General features: G+C 53.9%; 1 protein-coding gene across 1 annotated transcript; it reads left to right on the top strand.

The window, feature by feature from the left end:
* Positions 1–201: 201 nt before the first annotated feature.
* LOC103772631 (sn1-specific diacylglycerol lipase alpha-like) lies at positions 202–3,952 on the top strand (the record flags this gene model as incomplete). The annotated part of the gene is made up of 3 exons (XM_008939971.1): positions 202–331; positions 1,124–1,305; positions 3,019–3,952. Coding segments are annotated over 3 exons (1,246 nt in total), but the record flags the coding sequence as incomplete, so codon positions are not given.
* Positions 3,953–18,046: the final 14,094 nt, after the last annotated feature.

The following is an 18,046-nucleotide window of genomic DNA, read 5'->3' as shown; positions in this document are numbered from 1 at the left end:
CTCTGGCCATGCCACTGTTGGCTAGTGCAGAGTTTTGGAGCCATGGCAGCACCATACATACTTTAACATCATTTTCTCTTCTTCCTATTGCTTTCTCTGTCTCTGCAACCTGCTGTTTCTTTTGCATGCCAAACCTTTGGGCTGCTCCTTCATCCCGGGCTCCCCATTTCCCCCTCTGCTTGGATCCCAACTCCTCTCCAGCTGCTGTGATCAAGAGGATCCCACTTACTTTGCCATCTGGGGTGACAACAAGGCCTTCAACGAAGTGATCATCTCCCCAGCCATGCTGCACGAACATCTCCCCTATGTGGTCATGGAAGGGCTCAACAAGGTAACAGAGGTTTGAGACCAAGGGGCACTTTGGTGTCCTGATAAAGCCAGTACCTTGTCACAGGGCTTTTATGTCCCCAGGAGATGTGGTGCTGGGCCTGGAGAGCTGCTTAGATACACAAGGTCTTGTCTTTTGGAGGGAGGGAGGAGAGAAGATTGTTCTTCATGTCAGTCACAGGCTGTTAGAGTTGAACTTTTGGAGGTCTGGAAATGAAATATAACATCCCAGGGTCCCAGATTAGGTCTTCCTTCCTAATTTCATGTCATAATAATGTGAGGTTGGGTGTTGTTTGGTTCCCTCCCTGAGAAGTTTTCCATTGCAGACACAATTTCACCATTCAGGTGAAATCCAAGCAGCCCCAAGTCCTCCACACTGCAGCTCCAGATCCCTGTTAGCCTGAGGGGTGGTTGAGCTGCAGGGGGGTTGGACCAGATGACCTGTAAAGGTCCCTTCCAACCCAAAACACTCTTTGATTCTATGATGATGTGCAGTGGGGGTAGAACAGGTCTCTGCCACTTAGCTCCAGCTCCAGCCATGCAGCTCTACCAAACCTCCTCTGCCTTATTGGTCTGGAGGCTGCTCTTCCCCAGCACTGGATTCCCAGCAGGGCATCCTGACAGGACAGAATATGTCAAAACTCATGGATCTAATCCTTCATCTCAAGATTTGCCCCATGCTTGCAGGAGACATTGGTGAGAGAGGCCAATCCAGCCCTTTGGAAGCCCTGAGCTGGGAAGAGCAAAGCTGCTCTCTTCATTCCAGCATCCCTGCTCCTTTGCTTGCCTCAAACAGGTCTTGGAGAACTACAACAAGGGGAAAACAGCTTTACTTTCTGCAGCCAAAGTGATGGTGAGCCCTACAGAAGTGGATCTCACCCCAGAGTTGATCTTCCAGAGTCAACCCTTGCCCAGTGGGCCCTCGGTGCAGCTGGGGACTGGAGCTGTGACAGCAGACAGAAGGAACAGCAGCACCAAGTAAGGAGGGAGCTCTTTGGAGGGTTCCTGGCTCTGGGGGTGGCTCCTCTTTCTCTTGGGGCATCGTGGTCAACGTTTGGGGGAAGGACAGACCCAAGGGCTGCCTTTGGAGGACTTGGAAGTTCAGTGGATCTCGTGTCACGTGGTGGTGGTGGTGGCAAAATCCTTTGTGTTGCTCAAGAATCTGGGAGTCAGGAGAACCTCAGAGTTGAGGGTAAGGAAGAAACTTCCTTTTCTCCTTATCCTGGAGTTTCTTCTGAAGCTGTAAAGGCAAAGCTTGCAGCCAAATTTCTTTTGTCTTGTGTGCTGCATGTGCCCAAAGAGGGTCTATATGACTGTCTTGACTGAGTGCTGCCATCAGTGGTGGAGGAACATCAAGAAAGTCCCCAAAAGAGTGGTTTGAAGAAGAGCTTGTTCTTTGTGGTCTACCCAAATAGCTTCCTCCAGGAAAGGGGGGGGCAGGGAGATTCCTTCCAGATTTGCTGATAACCTTTGAGGCGTTGCAGGACCACAGGCTTGCAAGAAACCAAAGGATTAAGTATCAAAATGGGAGCAAAGACTTCTTCCAAAGTTGGGACACATGAATTCCATCCCAGAAGGGTGTTTTAGAGGGCAAACTGGCAGACAAAACGGGGAAGGTGAGAGGAGGGGAGATGATTTGTGGGAAATGGGAGTTGTGAGTGGAAAGAAGACAGGGCTGTGGGTGGGAGAGGGATTTTTCTTTGCAAGGGAATCACTTCCATGGGAATTTCAGGTAGAGACCCAACAAGAAGCTCTGTGTGTGTGAGAAACAGGGTGAGGTGGTCTCTAAGTGATGGACAGATGAGTGTCCTTGAGGTCAGAGGAGTGAGATTTCAATTTAGAAGGAAGATCAGACAGCAAATAATGTGGAAATGGTGAAGCTCTTGTCACAGAGAGAGCGAATGCTCGGAGGCAGAGGAGGAGGAGAGCTTAGAAACAGAAGTGCAGCTGTGAACAGGGATCAGCCCACGTTTGGGAAGGCTGCAGTAAGGCTGAGAAGATGGACTAGGTGGAGCAGCAGGGAGAGGAGAGGTGGTTTCTGTCCTGTGTAGCCAGAGCAGACCCAAGGAGCTGCTTCTCCTCGAGGTGAGTCAAAGCCCAGGGGGAATTCTGAGCTAGGAGGGAGGGGGCAGAGGCTGCAGGGAGATGCTACAGCAGGAACAGTTGTAGGTTGGTTGTGTTTCATTCCAGTTAGAGGCACCTTGCTGTGCCACACTCCCCCTTTTTTTTGGGCTCTTGAAACCTCTTCTCAGATCACTAGTGATCAACTATTGGCCTGACTTCTAAACCTTTCCCTGAAGGTCGTGTCCTTTTGGCAGGGGCAACACTCCTCACCCAGGATCCTTTCCCAGATAAAAGTTCTTGTCTTCAGGGCTGCTTTGGGGGCTCCAGTTCAAAGCTGTGCACATTTCACTGGGAGAAAAACCCTGGTCCTGAGGGGAAAATGGTGCTTGAGAGGGAAGATGTTGAGTGGGGGGGAAAAGGGAGGAGAGCAAGGACTGGAGTTTGCAGGAGGAAGAAGCTGTGCCTGCTCTTTTCAGCTGGAAGGATGGAGAGACAAGAGGCTTCTTGCCGTTGTGGATGGCTCTGGTTAGACCAGAGCCCTCAGCGTGTGTGAGGAACTCTGTGGCCAAGATTTAGGGTCCTCTTGGTGTTCTCCTCAGCCTCACTGTTGTCCTTTTCTCCTCGCAGGAGCAAATCCCATTCTGAAATCAGCTTGGAGGGTTTCTACGAGACAAAACCTCTATCCCCTGTGCAGAAAGACCCCGTGGAGCTGCTTCTCTTGGACACCAAGGAGAGGCTGTCCGTGGAGCTGCAGGACAGAAGGGCTCCTCTGGCCACCATGGAGAGCCTCTCAGACAACGAGTCCCTCTACAGCTTCGACTCCAGGCGCTCCTCGGGCTTCAGGAGCATCCGGGGGTCCCCCAGCCTCCACGCTGTCATGGAGAAGGATGAGACCCACTGCTTTTACATCGACCCCGCCATCCCCGAGGAGAACCCCTCCCTCAGCTCCAGGACAGAGCTGCTGGCTGCAGACAGCCTCTCCAAGCACTCCCAAGAGACTCAAGCCCCCGAGAACCTCCTCAACAGCGGCGGCACCACCCCGAGGCGACGCTGCAGCGAGGAGGGGGCCAGCAGCGAAGGGGGGGGGGACAGGGTTTCTTTGCCCCCCAGGGAGGAGTTGAGCCTCCAAAACGGGAGGCTCAGCGACGTTCCCAGTCCCCAAGTGTTGGAATTTGCCGAGTTCATAGACAGCCTCTTTAATTTGGATAGCAAAAGCAGCTCCTTCCAGGACATCTACTGCATGATGGTGTCAGACAGCTCCAGTGACTTCGCCGAGATGCCCAAATCTGTCAGCGAACAGGAGATCCTCTTGAGGGCACAATATGAACCCAACTTAGTCCCAAAGCCCCCGAGGTTGTTTGCAGGCTCAACAGATCCTTCGTCGGGCATCTCTGTCTCCCCTTCTTTCCCCCTTAGTTCCTCTGGAGAACTCATGGACATCACCCCCACAGGAGTGAGCAGCCAGGAGTGCCTGGCCACTGACAAAATCCGGACTTCCACCCCCACTGGGCACGTTACCAGCCCTGCCAAGCAGGACGACCTCATGATTTCAGCCCTTTAGTGCCAGGGGAAAGGGGTGAGGCTCTGAGAGCCCATCCCGGGGGATGAAACTTGGAGGAGGGTGGTCACTGGGTGGTTGGGATCAGCTGGAAACAGGTTCCTTCAGGGGTGGCAGTGGTGGCACGCCGGCCTCTGGGGGCTGGGATGTGCTCCAGCCCCACGCTGGCAGAAGGGGGGTGGTGGCACTAAGAGGATCTGAGTCGCCCCAGGTAGCTGGAGTTCCCTACCTCAGCCTGGCACATCTCATTTCAGAGGCAGATTCCTCACCCTGGGGCAACTGCTGAGTGTGGCAGCGAGGGGCCCTGCTTCAGGGAACCCTCTGGGGAGCAGGGGGGGCTTCTCTGGAGCTCTAGGATTAGACAGGAGGAAGAAGAAGGGGGGGGCCAGGCCAGGTCACCCCCTCGGTACCACACCAGTGGGTCTGGAAGTGAGAGGGTTGAGACTTTGGGCCTTGTTGCACTACCACGTCGGGTCTGGCCCAAGATCCAACTCCTCTCCCTTCCACAGGGATCCCCTTTTGGAGGACACTTCTGGTTCAAAGCCATGGGGTCAGTTCTTCTCTGTTGGGTGCCCCCCAGGCTGCTTCCCAGAGGGAAGGACGTTGTTCTGAAGACCCAAAGCCCTCCACCACGGCCCTCCTTGGCCAGAAAGAGTTCTCCTAGGATGTCATCAGCTTCATTTCTCAGTTTCCCTGGACTTCTCTGAGCTGGCGACGTTCCTGTGGGACTTGATGGGATTCTCCTCTCAGGAGCTGCACGGATGGATCAACTTAAAAATGGAACAGGCTTCTCAACACCCAAAACTACTTGCCCGGGTCCCTGCAGAGCCTGGGAGCCTCTCCTGGATTCTTCTGGGTCCTCACCGTGGTCAGAGATCAGGGCCAGGCTCTGTCACTTGGGAGTTCAGGGAAAAGAGGAACTTTTACTGAAGTATTGAAATCTCTTGTATGTTTACAGAGCTGCTAAGCTTTTTGGAAGGTATTTATTGAGCAAACAGGGAGGCTTTCCTTAAGGCAAAGAAAAAAAAGCACCTTCATTCTCTCCTTCCTCTGCTCTTCCCCTGGGGGGGCTGAGGGGGGAGAGGATGGGCAGCTACGGTTGCTTAAGTTAGAGGAAGGTCTGGGGGAGCTGCCTGCCCCCCTCACCCACTTTTCTCACCCCATTGCACACCACAGCCTAGCAGAGCTTCACCCAGTTGCTGGTGGACCTAGCAGAGCCTGGAGGAACCTGCTGGAGAGACCCATCTAGGCAGGGACTTGCCAAGGATGGAAGTTGGGATGTGAAACGTGCTGGGAGCTGTGGGGAGGCCTTTCCTTGGCAAAGCACCTTCACAGCAAAGCTCAGCAGGGTCAGCAATAGGTCTCCCTGGAGAAGAAATTCCTATTTTTACTTCCTGATCCTCCCAGAGATTTTTTTTTATCCCCTTCCTTAGCTGGGGTGTTGCCACTGTGGGAACTTCAGGTGGAGAGGAGGGGGCTGGACTTTGTGTCCAAGTGCCCATCTCCCACTCGAGGGTTTCAACCAAGACAGGGTGGTCCCCTCCTCCTTCCAAACCTTCAGAAGGGGGTTGGGATTTCAGGTTTCAGAAGGGGTTTTGGTAAATGGGCAGGAAAATATTGTCCCCTGTGGTTTAAGTTCCAAAGGTGACCGTTTCTGTTTTGTCTTGAGTAGGAAAGATGAAGCCCCTCTGAACTCCAAAGAGATTTGTGACAGAAAAATGCTTTTCTTTGGATCAAAAAGTTGTTAGTTTTTTTTCTGTAGGTCCTTCAGAGACAAGTTGTTCCCCTCAAGGTTCAGGAGCTCCCACAGGACACATCCCCCACTAGCACAGACCCCAGGGTGAGGCCAAATTGCTGCACACACCCCCCAGGAACCACTGAGATGGTGATGTCCAAAAATACACCCAATAAACAGGGTCCTGTTGAGGGGGGGAAGGGGAACTGAGGCTGGCAGAGCAGGGAAGAGGAGCTGGCTCTGCCTCCCCATCCCTGGCAGGAGGTGGGTGGGGAGAACCCTTAGCACTTAGGCAGAGCTTTATGTCTGCAAAGCACTTTACAAACCTCGAGGAGAGAATCATCTCTGGCCCAAGGGAGGTCTCAGGAGGTGGCTGGTTCTGAGACAAGGTGCAACTACTGGTTGTCCTACCCGAGGATGGTGGGGAGATGAGCTGGGGGTGAGGAACTTGGATTTATTTCCCCTCTTGAGACAAAAAAACCCCACACTGTTCCCTTAGTGACCTGATGGTGTTTAGCAGGTCACAATATTGCACTAAGAAGTCACTTCTGACCTGGGTGTTCCCTCCACTACGTCCTGGAAGAGGCAACTCTGGTGTGAGACTCTTCCCTTCTCTGTGTCCCAAGGGTGTGGGGTCACCTCACCCTGACCAGCTGGAGCAGGAGACAGCCTGGCATGCTGCAGGGGGGTTTTTTTGGGGCTTTTTTTTGTGCTCTGTGATTATTTGGCTGCTTCTGACAAGCCTGGCAATAGCTTGTGACCTGGGCTTGCCAGAGGTGGAGGCAGAGAAGGTGCAACAAGAGCCCTTTCAGTTTGAGGTTCTTCCTGCATCACATTGTGGGTAACTCCTGCCAAACAGATCTGTTGCCAGGTTTCACAAAGTAAATCCATGTTCTCTGCATTATTTCTGCTTTAAATGTCTCTCTGGGTCTTGATTCTCATCACTCCTTTGCTGTAAGAGCATGAAGAGAGGAGAAGTTGGAGGAAGAGCAGGTCTGGAAGGTCACAAGAGATGCTGAGCCTGTAGCTACCTCCTTCCCTGGTCCCACACACTCTTGCCTCAGTCTCTGCCCTCCTTCCACTTGGACATCTTTGGAAGCAAGAAGCATCTCCAGGTTTCTTCATCTCTTGGCTTCTGGTTCCTATTTTTAAGCTTTGTGCCTTCTGACCTTTAGATGTTCTCTTGATGTTTCAACAGGATCTTCCAGCTCCTGACCCCTCAGAGCCCAGCCAAGCAGCCAACACTTCCCCCATTTCAATGCTGTCCTTAAAATCCCCTCTGAGAGCTTCTCCTTGGTGGTGGAGAGGAGCTGAGGCTCCTGGAGAGCAGAGAGGTGCTTCTGTCCACCATGAAATTAAAGCCCAGCGGGTGAAGCCCTGGAGAGGGGCTGCAGCTCTGCCAGAGCCCAGCCAGGCTCTTTGCCCCCCAAACCACCCCCTGGGGCAGCAGATTTCAGCTTGCTGTTGGGTGTTGGATCAGGATCTTCTCAGCAGACTGGTGGAAGGTAATCCTGAAGCCCCAAAGCATCCCAGGGGCAACGTGGGAAGCTCTTCACTCAATGTGTGTTGACCTCAATCCAACCACTTCATCAGGAGCAGCCTCTGACCCTGCTGCAAACAGGGTCCTGTTGAGCTTGGTACCCCTGGCTGGTCTTTGCACCCCTGGCTGGTCTTTGCACCCCTAAGCTGCTCTCCAGCCCTTTTGGGTGCTTACAGCAGTGTCAAGAGCACAGGCAGGATCCTGCTGTGCTGAGGAGGTCCAAGAGTTGACTGGAAAGAAAACCCTTCTCCATTTCCACCCATTTTCTCTTCAAACTTCCACCTTCCCTCTTTGCTGGGCTCCCTGTTCCTGTCACCTCACTAGAAGCCACCTTGTTTCTCGTGCTCAGGATGCTGCTGTCTCAATCCACACCCTTGGTAGCACCAGTTAAAGGTGGGAAAGAAATTCCCTGTCACCTCATGATGTCCCCAAATGGATGAACTGGGATTCCTTGGTGCACTTGAGCTGCTGCCTGTGGAAAGGGCAAAGTGCTGTCAACACTCTGAAGTTCTTCAGCTATCTCAAACTTGTGCTCACCTGGTCTGTGGTCAATATTTTCAGTGTTCATTCCTCATTTCTGCAACTTTTAGGAACTTTATGGAAGTTGTAGGAGATATTTTGCTCTCTAAAGGACCCAGATGGCAAAAGCTGCTTGTTGGCACTTGTTGCCATGTCCTGTCTCTGCCAAAACTGCCCAGGGCTGAGCTCTCTGAAGCTCAGCAACCCCCATGAACGTGGCATCACTTTCTCCAGTACCACCTCTGACAACATTCCCCTCGGTTGGGTTCCACTCTCTGTAATCTGGACCTAATTAAGAGGGGTTTAAAACCTCCCCTTGGTATCCGAAGGGGTTTTGTTTCTTTAGGAGGTGTCTCTGATTTGGTTTACTGCTCTTTTTTTTTGCCCCAGGCCCAAACTTTTCCATATTTCTGGTCCTTTTGACTTCCCACTCTTAGATTCATTTCAATCCTTCCTGGCTCCTGCTTTTAGGGAGGGTGCTGAGGGCTGCACACACTCAGGAGCATCCTCTTGATTTGTAAAATGGCCTCTTTTAATATATTCCTTATCCATTTAGATGTTTTCTCAGCTTTTTTTTTTAGCTCTGCCTGCAAGCAGAGACCAATATTGTCACTGAATCCCCCACGCAGCTCCTCGGGTTAATTTACTAATTGGGGCGTATGAATAATCAGCATTATCCCTTGGCAACAGGGCTTTAGTTGGGGTTAATCGTTGCTGAAATGTGTGTGCTGCTGGGTTTAGAGTTTGGCTTTTGTCATTCTAGCCCTCCAGGGAAGACTGGGAGAAGGAGCATCAGTTCCAGCTAGCCCAAAACACAGACACTTTGCCCTTTGCTGTTGTCTCAGCCCCCTGATACTTGCCCTGTTGCTAGAACAGGCTTTTTGGGGGGCAAAACAGGGTGTCTATTACCTATGCAAAACATATTTGGGTCCCTTTACATGTTTTACAACCCCAACGACTGGGTTTGTCCACCTAGTGAGACACAGAGTGTCTTAATTTAGCAGCTCCTCCTTGTTTCTGCCACGTGCAGCCTAAATCCTGACCCAAGGATGATGCTGGAGGACGTTCCAGCCTCCCCTTGTTGTCCCCTCCTCTCTCTGTAGCATCACCTTTGCTCCTTTCTGCTCAGCCAACTGCAGCCTGCTCTGGTTTTCGCTGACAATCCTTCCACACTGTCTCTTGTTTGTCATCCACCCCCCCTAAAGCTGGAATTTTGCAGAGAGCTGCTTTGTTGAGTCGTGCTGCTGCCAACAGAGTCTCCCAGGGCTGCTCTGCACTTGAGGAACTAGAGAGACAATCTCTGTGATCCTCTTTGGAGCTGGGAAAGCTGAAGGGGAATAGATATTTGTTGGCTAAGTGCTCCCTCGTTTGAGTTGCACGGTGGAAAAGTGACAAGTTGCAGCAATCCAGGGAATTAGAAGGGAAATAGCTCCAATTTCCAAGGCACTGAACCCAAAAGCTTGGTGTGGAACCCCAGACTGATGGAAGAGAGGGGTTGTTTCTTAGCTGGGAAGCTTCTTCCCTGCTGCCAGGGCTCCTTCAGCCTCCTGAGGGACAGGGAGGGCTGGAAGTGGAGCTGCATCTCTTGTGCCAAAGCTCCCTCTGATGGAGTGTTAAGAAGCATCAGCTCTCTCCAGCCACTTTGCTGTTTCTGTTGGGGTATTTTTTTGTGCTTATTTTCTCCAGTTCACACCCTTTGTGCCTTTGTTTGCCCTGTGGCTCGAGGTCTGAGACATCTGCCAGCTTCTTTTGGCACTCCTGCACATAATTTCTTCCCTGGGTGTGTGATGGGTCAAGTGGCGGGGCCAGGGACTGGTTCAGAGCTCTCTTTCTGCCTCATCTGGGACTTTCCAAACCCTCCTGAGTCCAAGGCAGTGTCCTCAAACCCCCACCCAGGTCCCCCCCAGCCCCATCCCTCATCTTGTGCGAGGAAGGGCCAAGGTCCTGCTGCTTCCTACCATGGTTCATCCCCACAGCTCCTTCTCGGGGCTGCTGACGACTAAAACTCTTCCTCCTCTTCAAGATCTGACTCTGGTTTGGCAAAGAGCTTGTGCTGAAAGGGATTTGAGGTTTTCTGAGCTGCCTGCAGTGGTTTTGACCTCGGGATGCTTCTCTTGCTGGCTCTGGAGCAGCCCTTTCCAAAGGCTCTCTGCAGAGTTGGGCATTTTTGCTGTGTCAGAGACCTCTTCACCTCACCACCTTCTCCTGGGGTTTGGGCTTTATTTCCTCCAGTTTTCTACCTGCTCTGTATCTTGCCACTTCTGCAGGATCCCTTAAACACAGAGCAGCTCAAGCCTTTGGTTTGGTTGTGGCTGGGATCCCCCTGCCCTGCTCTCCACCACGGGCTGGGTGCAGCTCTGGGTGGCTCAGGGGTACCTGGTGGCAGTGCCAGGAGGAGGTGCCACCCCAAAACCTCTGGCCAGGTGGCACGTGCCTGCACGGTCTGGCTGGGTGCACAGCTCTTGGGGGTGTCCTGTGCCTGGGGAGATCCCACGGGTGGGTTTGCCAGACCTCTGCCACACGCCTTTGTTTTTGGGTCTTAATTCCTTTATCCCTGGTGGCCGCTGTCCCGTGGGCATGTGGCATCATCTGCAGCTCCTGAGGCTCCAGCTTCTTCCCCCCTCCACAAACAAACACTGCAGCTGGATGGCCAGGGAAGAGCCTCAAGCTCCTGTCCTAGGGGGAAACTGAATTATTGATGCCCACAGAGGGGTGCTGGGCTGTGCCCCCCAAGCTGGGCACCAGGAGAGGAGCACTCTGCCCTCTGAGACCTTCCCCCTTGGCTCACCTCCCTGCTCTGGTGTCCTGGGACAACCCGGGGACACTGAAACCAGAGGAACTGGTTGGAAGCTTTTTCTTTTCTCATCTTTTTGTGCTTTTTTTTCTTTTGTGGTGCCCAGCCTGAGGGTCTCATCCTGGCACCAGCCTGACACCACCTGCTGGGGCAGCTCAGAGGAAAGGGGAGGGGGAGCTATGAATTAACTCTTCAACCCCAATTGCCTCTTCCTAGCTAAAACTCCTTGCTTTTAGGGAAGAAAGTCCTTCTGGGGAGCTCTGAGCTGCTCTGCCTGCCTCTGCCAGGGCTTGGAGGGCAGCACAGGAGCCTGTGTGTGTCCCCCACCCACCCCCTGTGCCCACCCTGGGAATGCTGCCCTCCCAAATCCCTGCTCTGAGCTGCCCCAGCATGAAGGCTACAAGGAAACTCAAGCACTCCTCCCGTGCCATTCTTAGGTGACTTTTTGTACCTATGTATGAAAGATCCAAACGAATATTGCTGTAAAGAAAAGAGACAGATGAATAGAGCATATTCTATAAAGAGCTATGTATATAAAAGTTTCTGTATATTGTCTGGCACTGTGTATAAACTGGATGTAGAAGCACGTGAGGCTGGTGTGTGTGACTGTTCCCGAGGCTGACAGTTGGGATTTGGCTGAGGTTTTTTTGTCTCAGGGGGTTGGGCCTGAGGTTGAGAGCTGGCAGAAGCCCCCCTGGGCTCTCTCTCTCTCTCTCCTGGCAGAGGGGCACGAGGATTTGGGGTGTTGGTGCAGCTCTGCAGCTCCCAGGGGCAATTAGCTGTCGCTGGGGCTGATCATCCCATAGCTCGGGGTCTTCTGCAGCTCAGCCTTCCCAAAAAAAGGCTCTGGGGGACTTCTCTGTCCCGTGAGATCAGCCTGACACGTGTGCAGCTCGGCTCCCTGCAGCCAGGGGTGGGGGCAGCAGCTCTGGAGAAGAGAGTTAAGAAGGAAATGTGATGCTTGGAGTGATGAGGTGCTCGAATTCAGGATGTCCAGATGCAAATAAAGGGAGGTGGTTACAAAGGAGCCTTAAGAAGGGTGTGAAAAAGCAACTGGGAGAGAAGAGGAGGATGGAGGGTGAGGAAGAATAGGGTAGGAGGTTTCCCCTGTGGAAGAAGAGCAAGGTGCTGGATCCCTCTGTGGAGAAGGTGAGTTCACATCAAGGAGCAGGAGTTTCACAGAAGCCTGGCAGTAAGTGCCCTGCAGACAAGGGACAGGGCTCAGGAGAGACCTTCTGGCTCTTGACAACTCCTCAGCAGCTTCAAGTCACCCCAGGGGAGGTTTCAGTTGTCCCTGAGGAACCATTTCTTCCCCTGGAGGGTTGCCCAGGGCTGTGCCAGGCTGCCCAGGGCACTGGTGGAGTCCCCACCCCTGGAGGGGTTCCCAAGCTGTGGAGATGTGGGGTGAGGGACACGGGGCAGTGGGCACCTGGCAGGGCTGGGGGATGGTTGGACTCAATCTTAAAGGTCTTTTCCAACCAAACTGAGTCTCTGATTCTCCCCTTGGGAGGTGTGTGAGCAGGATCCCAGTGCCTGGGCTGTTTCCAGCTTGGAGAACAGTAATTCCCACTCTGGAAAGGGGAAAGGAGGACTCATGGCTCAGAGAGGAGGAGAGTGGGGGGAGCCAGGGGAGAGGGAACAGGAGCTTTCTGCCCAGCCACGAGAAAGCCAGGCAAGGAGAAGGAATGCCTGGCAGAAAGTAATCCTATTAATGGCTGCATGGAATAGTTTTTATGGTTGCTCCTGAAGAGACTAAGTACTATCAGGGAATTAAGGGCTCAAAGGTGGCTGAACTACTGAGTCCTTATAAAAATGCCTATAAAAAGAGCTGGTATGTCGAGGTGCCTGCCTGAGGCTTTGGGTTTGTTTGGTGTTTCTTTTCCTACCCATCAACGCTATCAAGCCTCATAAAAGGATATTGCCTCTTTTGTAAACACTTCCTCTCGTGGGGGAAAGAAAAAACCATAAAACTCTGGATAACTACCCTTGTATAAACATGAAATCACCCACGTTAGGAGCAACTGCTTTAATACACTTGCTAAAGAGGGAGATCTATGAATGTGCAGCCAGCAGGCAGGGTGGACGTGGCTCTAAAACCCCTTTTGCTGTGAGGAGCTGGAGCTGGAGCTGCTCTTTCCACGAAGCAACTCCATTTTTCTGGCTCTTTGGTAACCTGAGTGGCTGCAGGAGGGATTTCCAGCTGCTGGAGTGGAATGGTTTGCAAGACATTGGCCATAAAACATCCAGGACTCCACCAGCAAACCAAGGTTCAAGCAATTTGTAAGCAGAGGGGGAAAAAAAATGAGTGAAAACTCATGGAAAATGGTGAGGAAAAGCTGGGATCTAATTCCTCATGACTTGTGAGTGGAAACATGAAGTTTCAGGGTTATTTTTGAGGATTCTATGTTGAACTTCAGACAGAAAAGAGGAGAAAAATGAAGAAGCAGTGATCTGAAGGGATGGTGCAGGAAGTGTAGGTAGAACTCAAGCCTTTGGGTTCTTCCAGGGGTGGTTTTGGGGCTGGAATGGGCTGGGAGCTGCACTGCACCTTGCTCCACCAGCTGTTTTTTCTCCTGAGCAATGCTGAGCATAAGGGGAACAAACCCAGGTTCTGTGTGGCAGGATTTGTAGCTGGGTGCTGGCCCCAGGGCTCGGGTGGCATTTAGTGCTTGGGGAGTGGGTCAGAGCTCCAGCCAGGCCACCACAGCAGAGCTGGGCTGTGGAGAAGGATGTGACCCGTGCCTGCATGAGCTTGAGCCACTCTGTGCCCAGGGGGCCAAGGAGGCCACCAGCATCCTGGCTTGGGGCAGCACTGGTGTGGCCAGCAGGAGCAGGGCAGGATTGTCCCCCTGGGCTGGGCACTGGGGAGGCTGAACCTCCAATCCTGGGGGCAGTTTTGGGCCCCTCACCCCTCCCAGAAGTATCTTGAGCGTGGGCAGAGAAGGGCAACGGAGCTGCTGGGGAAGGGTCTAGAGCCCAAGTGTGGGGAGGAGCAGCTGAGGGAGCTGGGGGTGCTGAGCCTGGAGCAAAGGAGGCTCAGGGGAGACCTTCTGGCTCTGCACAGCTCCTGACAGGAGCCTGGAGGGAGGGAAAAGGGCCTCAAGTCACCCCAGGGGAGGTTGAGGTTGGAGCTGAGGAACAATTTCTTGCCCTGGAGGGTTGCCCAGGGCTGTGCCAGGCTGCCCAGGGCAGGGGTGGAGTCCCCACCCCTGGAGGGGTTTCCAAGCCGTGGAGATGTGGGGTGAGGGACACGGGGCAGTGGGGACCTGGCAGTGTCCCAGGAGAATCCACGGGCAATTCCAACAGCATTTGATTTGCTTTGAGCTGGATTGTTCCAGCTGCTGGGAGGTCTCAGATGAGCTGGCACGAAGTCTGGGGGTGCAGGGGAGCTTCTTTCCAAGCAGCCCAGGAGGTTCTGAGCCAATCTTTTTGAGTGCAAATGCTTCCCCCTGTGCCTGAGCTGTGCTGAGTCCCAGCAGTGATGGTTTGAGCCCTTGTGCTGGTGTCCCATGATGGAGAAAACATCTGGAAGGAGTGTCCTGCACTGACCACCATCCTTTATTTTGTTTTTAAACCAACTGGGGTGTTCTCCCCAGCTTGGGAACCAACCTCTGGCAGTTAATGACTAACCAGCAAGAGATTTCTCAGGGCAGTTCTCTGGCCAAGAGGAGATAAGAGGCCGAGCCCACGGGGAGCTGCTTCCTCCTCCAGCAGCGTGGGAGCCACCGTGAGCACCTGCAGGCACCTGGAGAAGGGCAGGATCTTGTCCCTCACTGCCCCCTCCGTGGGCTGGTGCTGAGGGAGGCTTGCAGGAAAGCATGAGGAGGCTCACGGGCCAAGCCAGGCACCACTCAGAGGGAGAATGTGGGGATGGAGCTCCTCCAGCTGCCCCAGCTGTATGGGCCTCGTGCTCTGGGTTGGGTTTGCACCTGGAAGACACAAGGGATGGTGTGTTCCTGTATGAGAGTGTGCCCCAGAAGCAGCCCAGCAGGAGAGAGTTGGGCTGGGGCAGCCCCAGAGGAGAAGGCTCCAGCTGGGGAGACCTGCTGGGGGCTGCCAGAAAGCTGGGGGGGGGACTTTGGAGCAGGGGCTGTTGGGACAGGACAAGGGGGGATGGTTTGAAGCTCCAAGAGGGAGCTGGAGACTGGAGAGAAGGGAGAAATGTTGGATGCTGAGGGGGGTGAGCCCCTGGCCCAGGCTGCCCAGAGAGGTGGTCGCTGCCCCATCCCTGGCACCATCCCAGGGGAGGTTGGATGGAGCTCTGAGCACCCTGCTCTAGCTGGGGCTGTCCCTGCTCCCTGCAGGGGGGTTGGATGGGCTGACCTGGAAAGGTCCCTTCCCACCCAAACCAGTCTGGGATTCTGTGGTTGCTGTGTAAGACCAAAGGAGAAAAATGAGAAGGGGGATTTAAGGTGGGAATATTTTATAAGTGCTCAATCAAAGGAAAAAAAAGAAAAATCAAGTTGCTGGACCCATGGTACGAGCCCTGGCTCTTCAGCTGGCCTGCAGTTTGGCTTTCTCAGTCCAGTCTCCAAGAGAGGATGAGTTGGAAGAAGGAACAGAGCAGAGCTCAGGCTCTCATCTCCCCCCTCCTGTCCCCAGCTCAGCAGAGGTGTCTCAAACATCCATCAGCTCATCTGAGCCCTGGTGCTCCTGCCCAAAACCATCAGCTGAGGTAAGAAGGAGGTGGAATAATCACCATCCAAGCCCCTTTCCATAACCTCTTGCCAGTGAGGTCACTCCCTGAGCCACATCCTCTGCCTGCTCCCAGCTCTTCTCCACACCAGTTGTGGGGTCTGACCCCAAAATAATCCACTTCTCAGGCTTCATTCCCCCTGATCAGAGAGGTGGTGTCAGCCTTTGGCCAGGAGCCTCAAGGTGCTGCAGCCAACCCCTGAGATTCCCAAAGAGATTGGCTCCTGGGGTCCTTCCTCTCCACGTGCCACTGCCAGGTTACCTGCAGGGATTTCAGCCTCGGGTGCTGGCTAAATCTCCTTTAGATTGCATGGAGACTCTGCCAGAGGATAAAATCACTCAGAGGGTTTATCCTGGTTTCTCTCATCTAGAAAAAATGGGTATTTTTAGGATGTGGCCACTACCCTGTCCTGGCTGACATATGAAAATACCTCTGGAGAGTTCCAGCGGGCACCTAAACCCACTTCACGGGGTCCAAGTGCCAGTTTCAGCACCTCCCCTTCAGTGCAGGGCCAAATGTGGAAATATTGCCCCCTCCCAGCCTTCTTTTGGGTGCCCCTGAGGCTGCAGAGCACACGGAGAGCAGGAGCAAGGTGACATCTCTGGACCTGGGCATCCTCCTCAGCTGAAGCTCCCGGCAGCCCCGATGGATCTGCCACCCCCAGGGCAGGACTGAGGTGTCCACCCCTGCTCAGGGCTGAGAGGGGAAGAGAAAAAGAGGCTAAAAAAAGCTTTGAACTGCTCCTGAGAAGTCCAACTTCAGAGAGCAGGACCCCGAGGGGAGCTGGAAGGGATGGGGGTGTCCGAGGGGCAGGGACTGGGAGGACTGGGAGGACTGGGAGGACTGGGAGGAGGGTGAGCAGATGGGAAGCTGGGGGAGGATTTCTGATCTAAGGGGTGCTTGTAGACTCCTCCAGGCTCTGAGCTGGGATCTCGTGGGGCTTCCACGTGTGCAGCCCCCAGCTGCTGGGTTCTGAGCTCCACACAGTGAGGGACCAGCTGCCCCTTCCCCTTTTGGGGAGGGGTGAGGTTGGGGAGGTACCTGGGGGTGCCCTCAGGAGTGTGTGCCCAGCCTGATTTCTCTTCCTTAGCTCCAGGGCGTGTTTCTCAGGCTGCTGCTTGGACTGGGACAAGTGTCCCTGCTCACTGCAGGGGGCTTGGACTACACGACCTTCAAAGGTCTCTTCCAACCCAAAACCTTCCATGATTCAAGCTATAGCTGCTCCTCTAACTGCTGCCAGCCCAGCACCAAGGGGCAGGGAGGTTTCTGAATCTCTGCTGGAGATTGTTCTGGTGGTGGGTGAGGCCCAGAAGCACCAAGTGATTCCAGAACTTACTTCTGAGCTGTTGCCCAGCCTCTTCTTATGATAACTTCATAGCATGGACAATAGAAAATTAATGGTTTGTTTATCCTACTCCCCTCCCCCAGGATGGAATCACAGACCTGGTTTGGTTGGAAGAGACCTTCAAGATCATGGAGTCCAACCCTCCCCCAGCCCTGCCAGGTGCCCACTGCCCCGTGTCCCTCACCCCACATCTCCACGGCTTGGAAACCCCTCCAGGGGTGGGGACTCCACCACTGCCCTGGGCAGCCTGGCACAGCCCTGGACTTCAGGAGGCTCTTCCTTCAGGGGAGAAAGTGGGTGATCCAGTGTGGGTCTGGTGGCACAAGGGTAAGGCTTAGGGATGGGCAGTGAAACCATCAGGGAGCAGGGGGGAGGTTCTGCAAGTGGGACCTGGCTGGGAGCGAGCAGAGGCTCAAAGCTGGGACCTTCCCTGGGTGCTGGTAGTGCCAAGGGACCTGCACAGCTCCTCTGTGTGCCCGTGGAGGTGATGAAGGTCCTGAGGGGCTGGAGCATCTCTGTGCCAGGCCAGGCTGAGAGCCCTGGGGCTGTGCAGCTGGAGAAGAGAAGCCTCAGAGGGGATCTGAGCAGTGCTGAGCAAGAGCTAAAGGGCCCCCGGGGGGCAAGAGGCTGGGGCCAGACTCTGCTCAGTGGTGCCCAGCCACAGGCCAAGGGGCAACGGGCACCAACTGGAACCCAGGAGGTGCCACCTGAGCAGGAGGAGAAACTTCTTGGGTGGGAGGGTGCAGAGCCTGGAGCAGCTGCCCAGAGAGGCTGTGGAGTCTCCTGCTCTGGAGAGATCCCAAACCCTCCTGGCTGTGACCCTGGGGGAGCTGCTGGAGCAGGGGGTTGGGGGAGATGATCCCCAAAAGTCCTTTCCTTTGGATGGGATGGGGACTGAGCGTGGCAGCTTGAACCCTTAGCAGGAGCACTTGTTCTGGTTCTAACCTACCTCAGCCCAACATCTAACCTGGCTCTAGCTTGGGCCAAAATCAATCTTTGCTTCCTTCCCACGCAGCTTGAAGCAGGGGGGTGAGGGTGTGCAGGGGAACAAGGGGCGTGGGCTACCAGAGAATAACAATTGTCTTAATGGAAAGAGAGAGGGAAGGGGAGGGGAGGGGGAAGAGAGAAGAAAAAAGGGCTGTTGAGCCTCTTTCTCTCCATCCCCGAAATAATAGACCTATTACTCTCCCCAAACCTCATCCCCTCCCCTCCCCTTCCCCTCCCCAGAGAAGAATTGGTCACTGCACAGCTGTGGGAAGGAGAAAAATATATTTATATATCTAAGAGAATCTGCCCTTCTGAATTGGGTTGTGGGGCTGGACAAAACCTCATTGTGTGCTTTATCTGCCCCGCAGAGAATGGTCCCACAGTGTGGGCCTGGCAGGGGCTCCCCGTTTGGTGAACTGTGGTCACATCACTGTAACTTCATTTAGATACTGTACTGTTATTTATCTCCTTAATTTTTTTA

Source organism: Merops nubicus, unplaced genomic scaffold (genome assembly GCF_000691845.1).
Source record: "Merops nubicus isolate BGI_N331 unplaced genomic scaffold, ASM69184v1 scaffold7625, whole genome shotgun sequence".
Taxonomy (NCBI): Eukaryota; Metazoa; Chordata; class Aves; order Coraciiformes; family Meropidae; genus Merops; species Merops nubicus.
The sequence above is the reverse complement of the archived record's forward strand: the minus strand, read 5'-3'. Positions and strand labels throughout refer to the sequence as shown.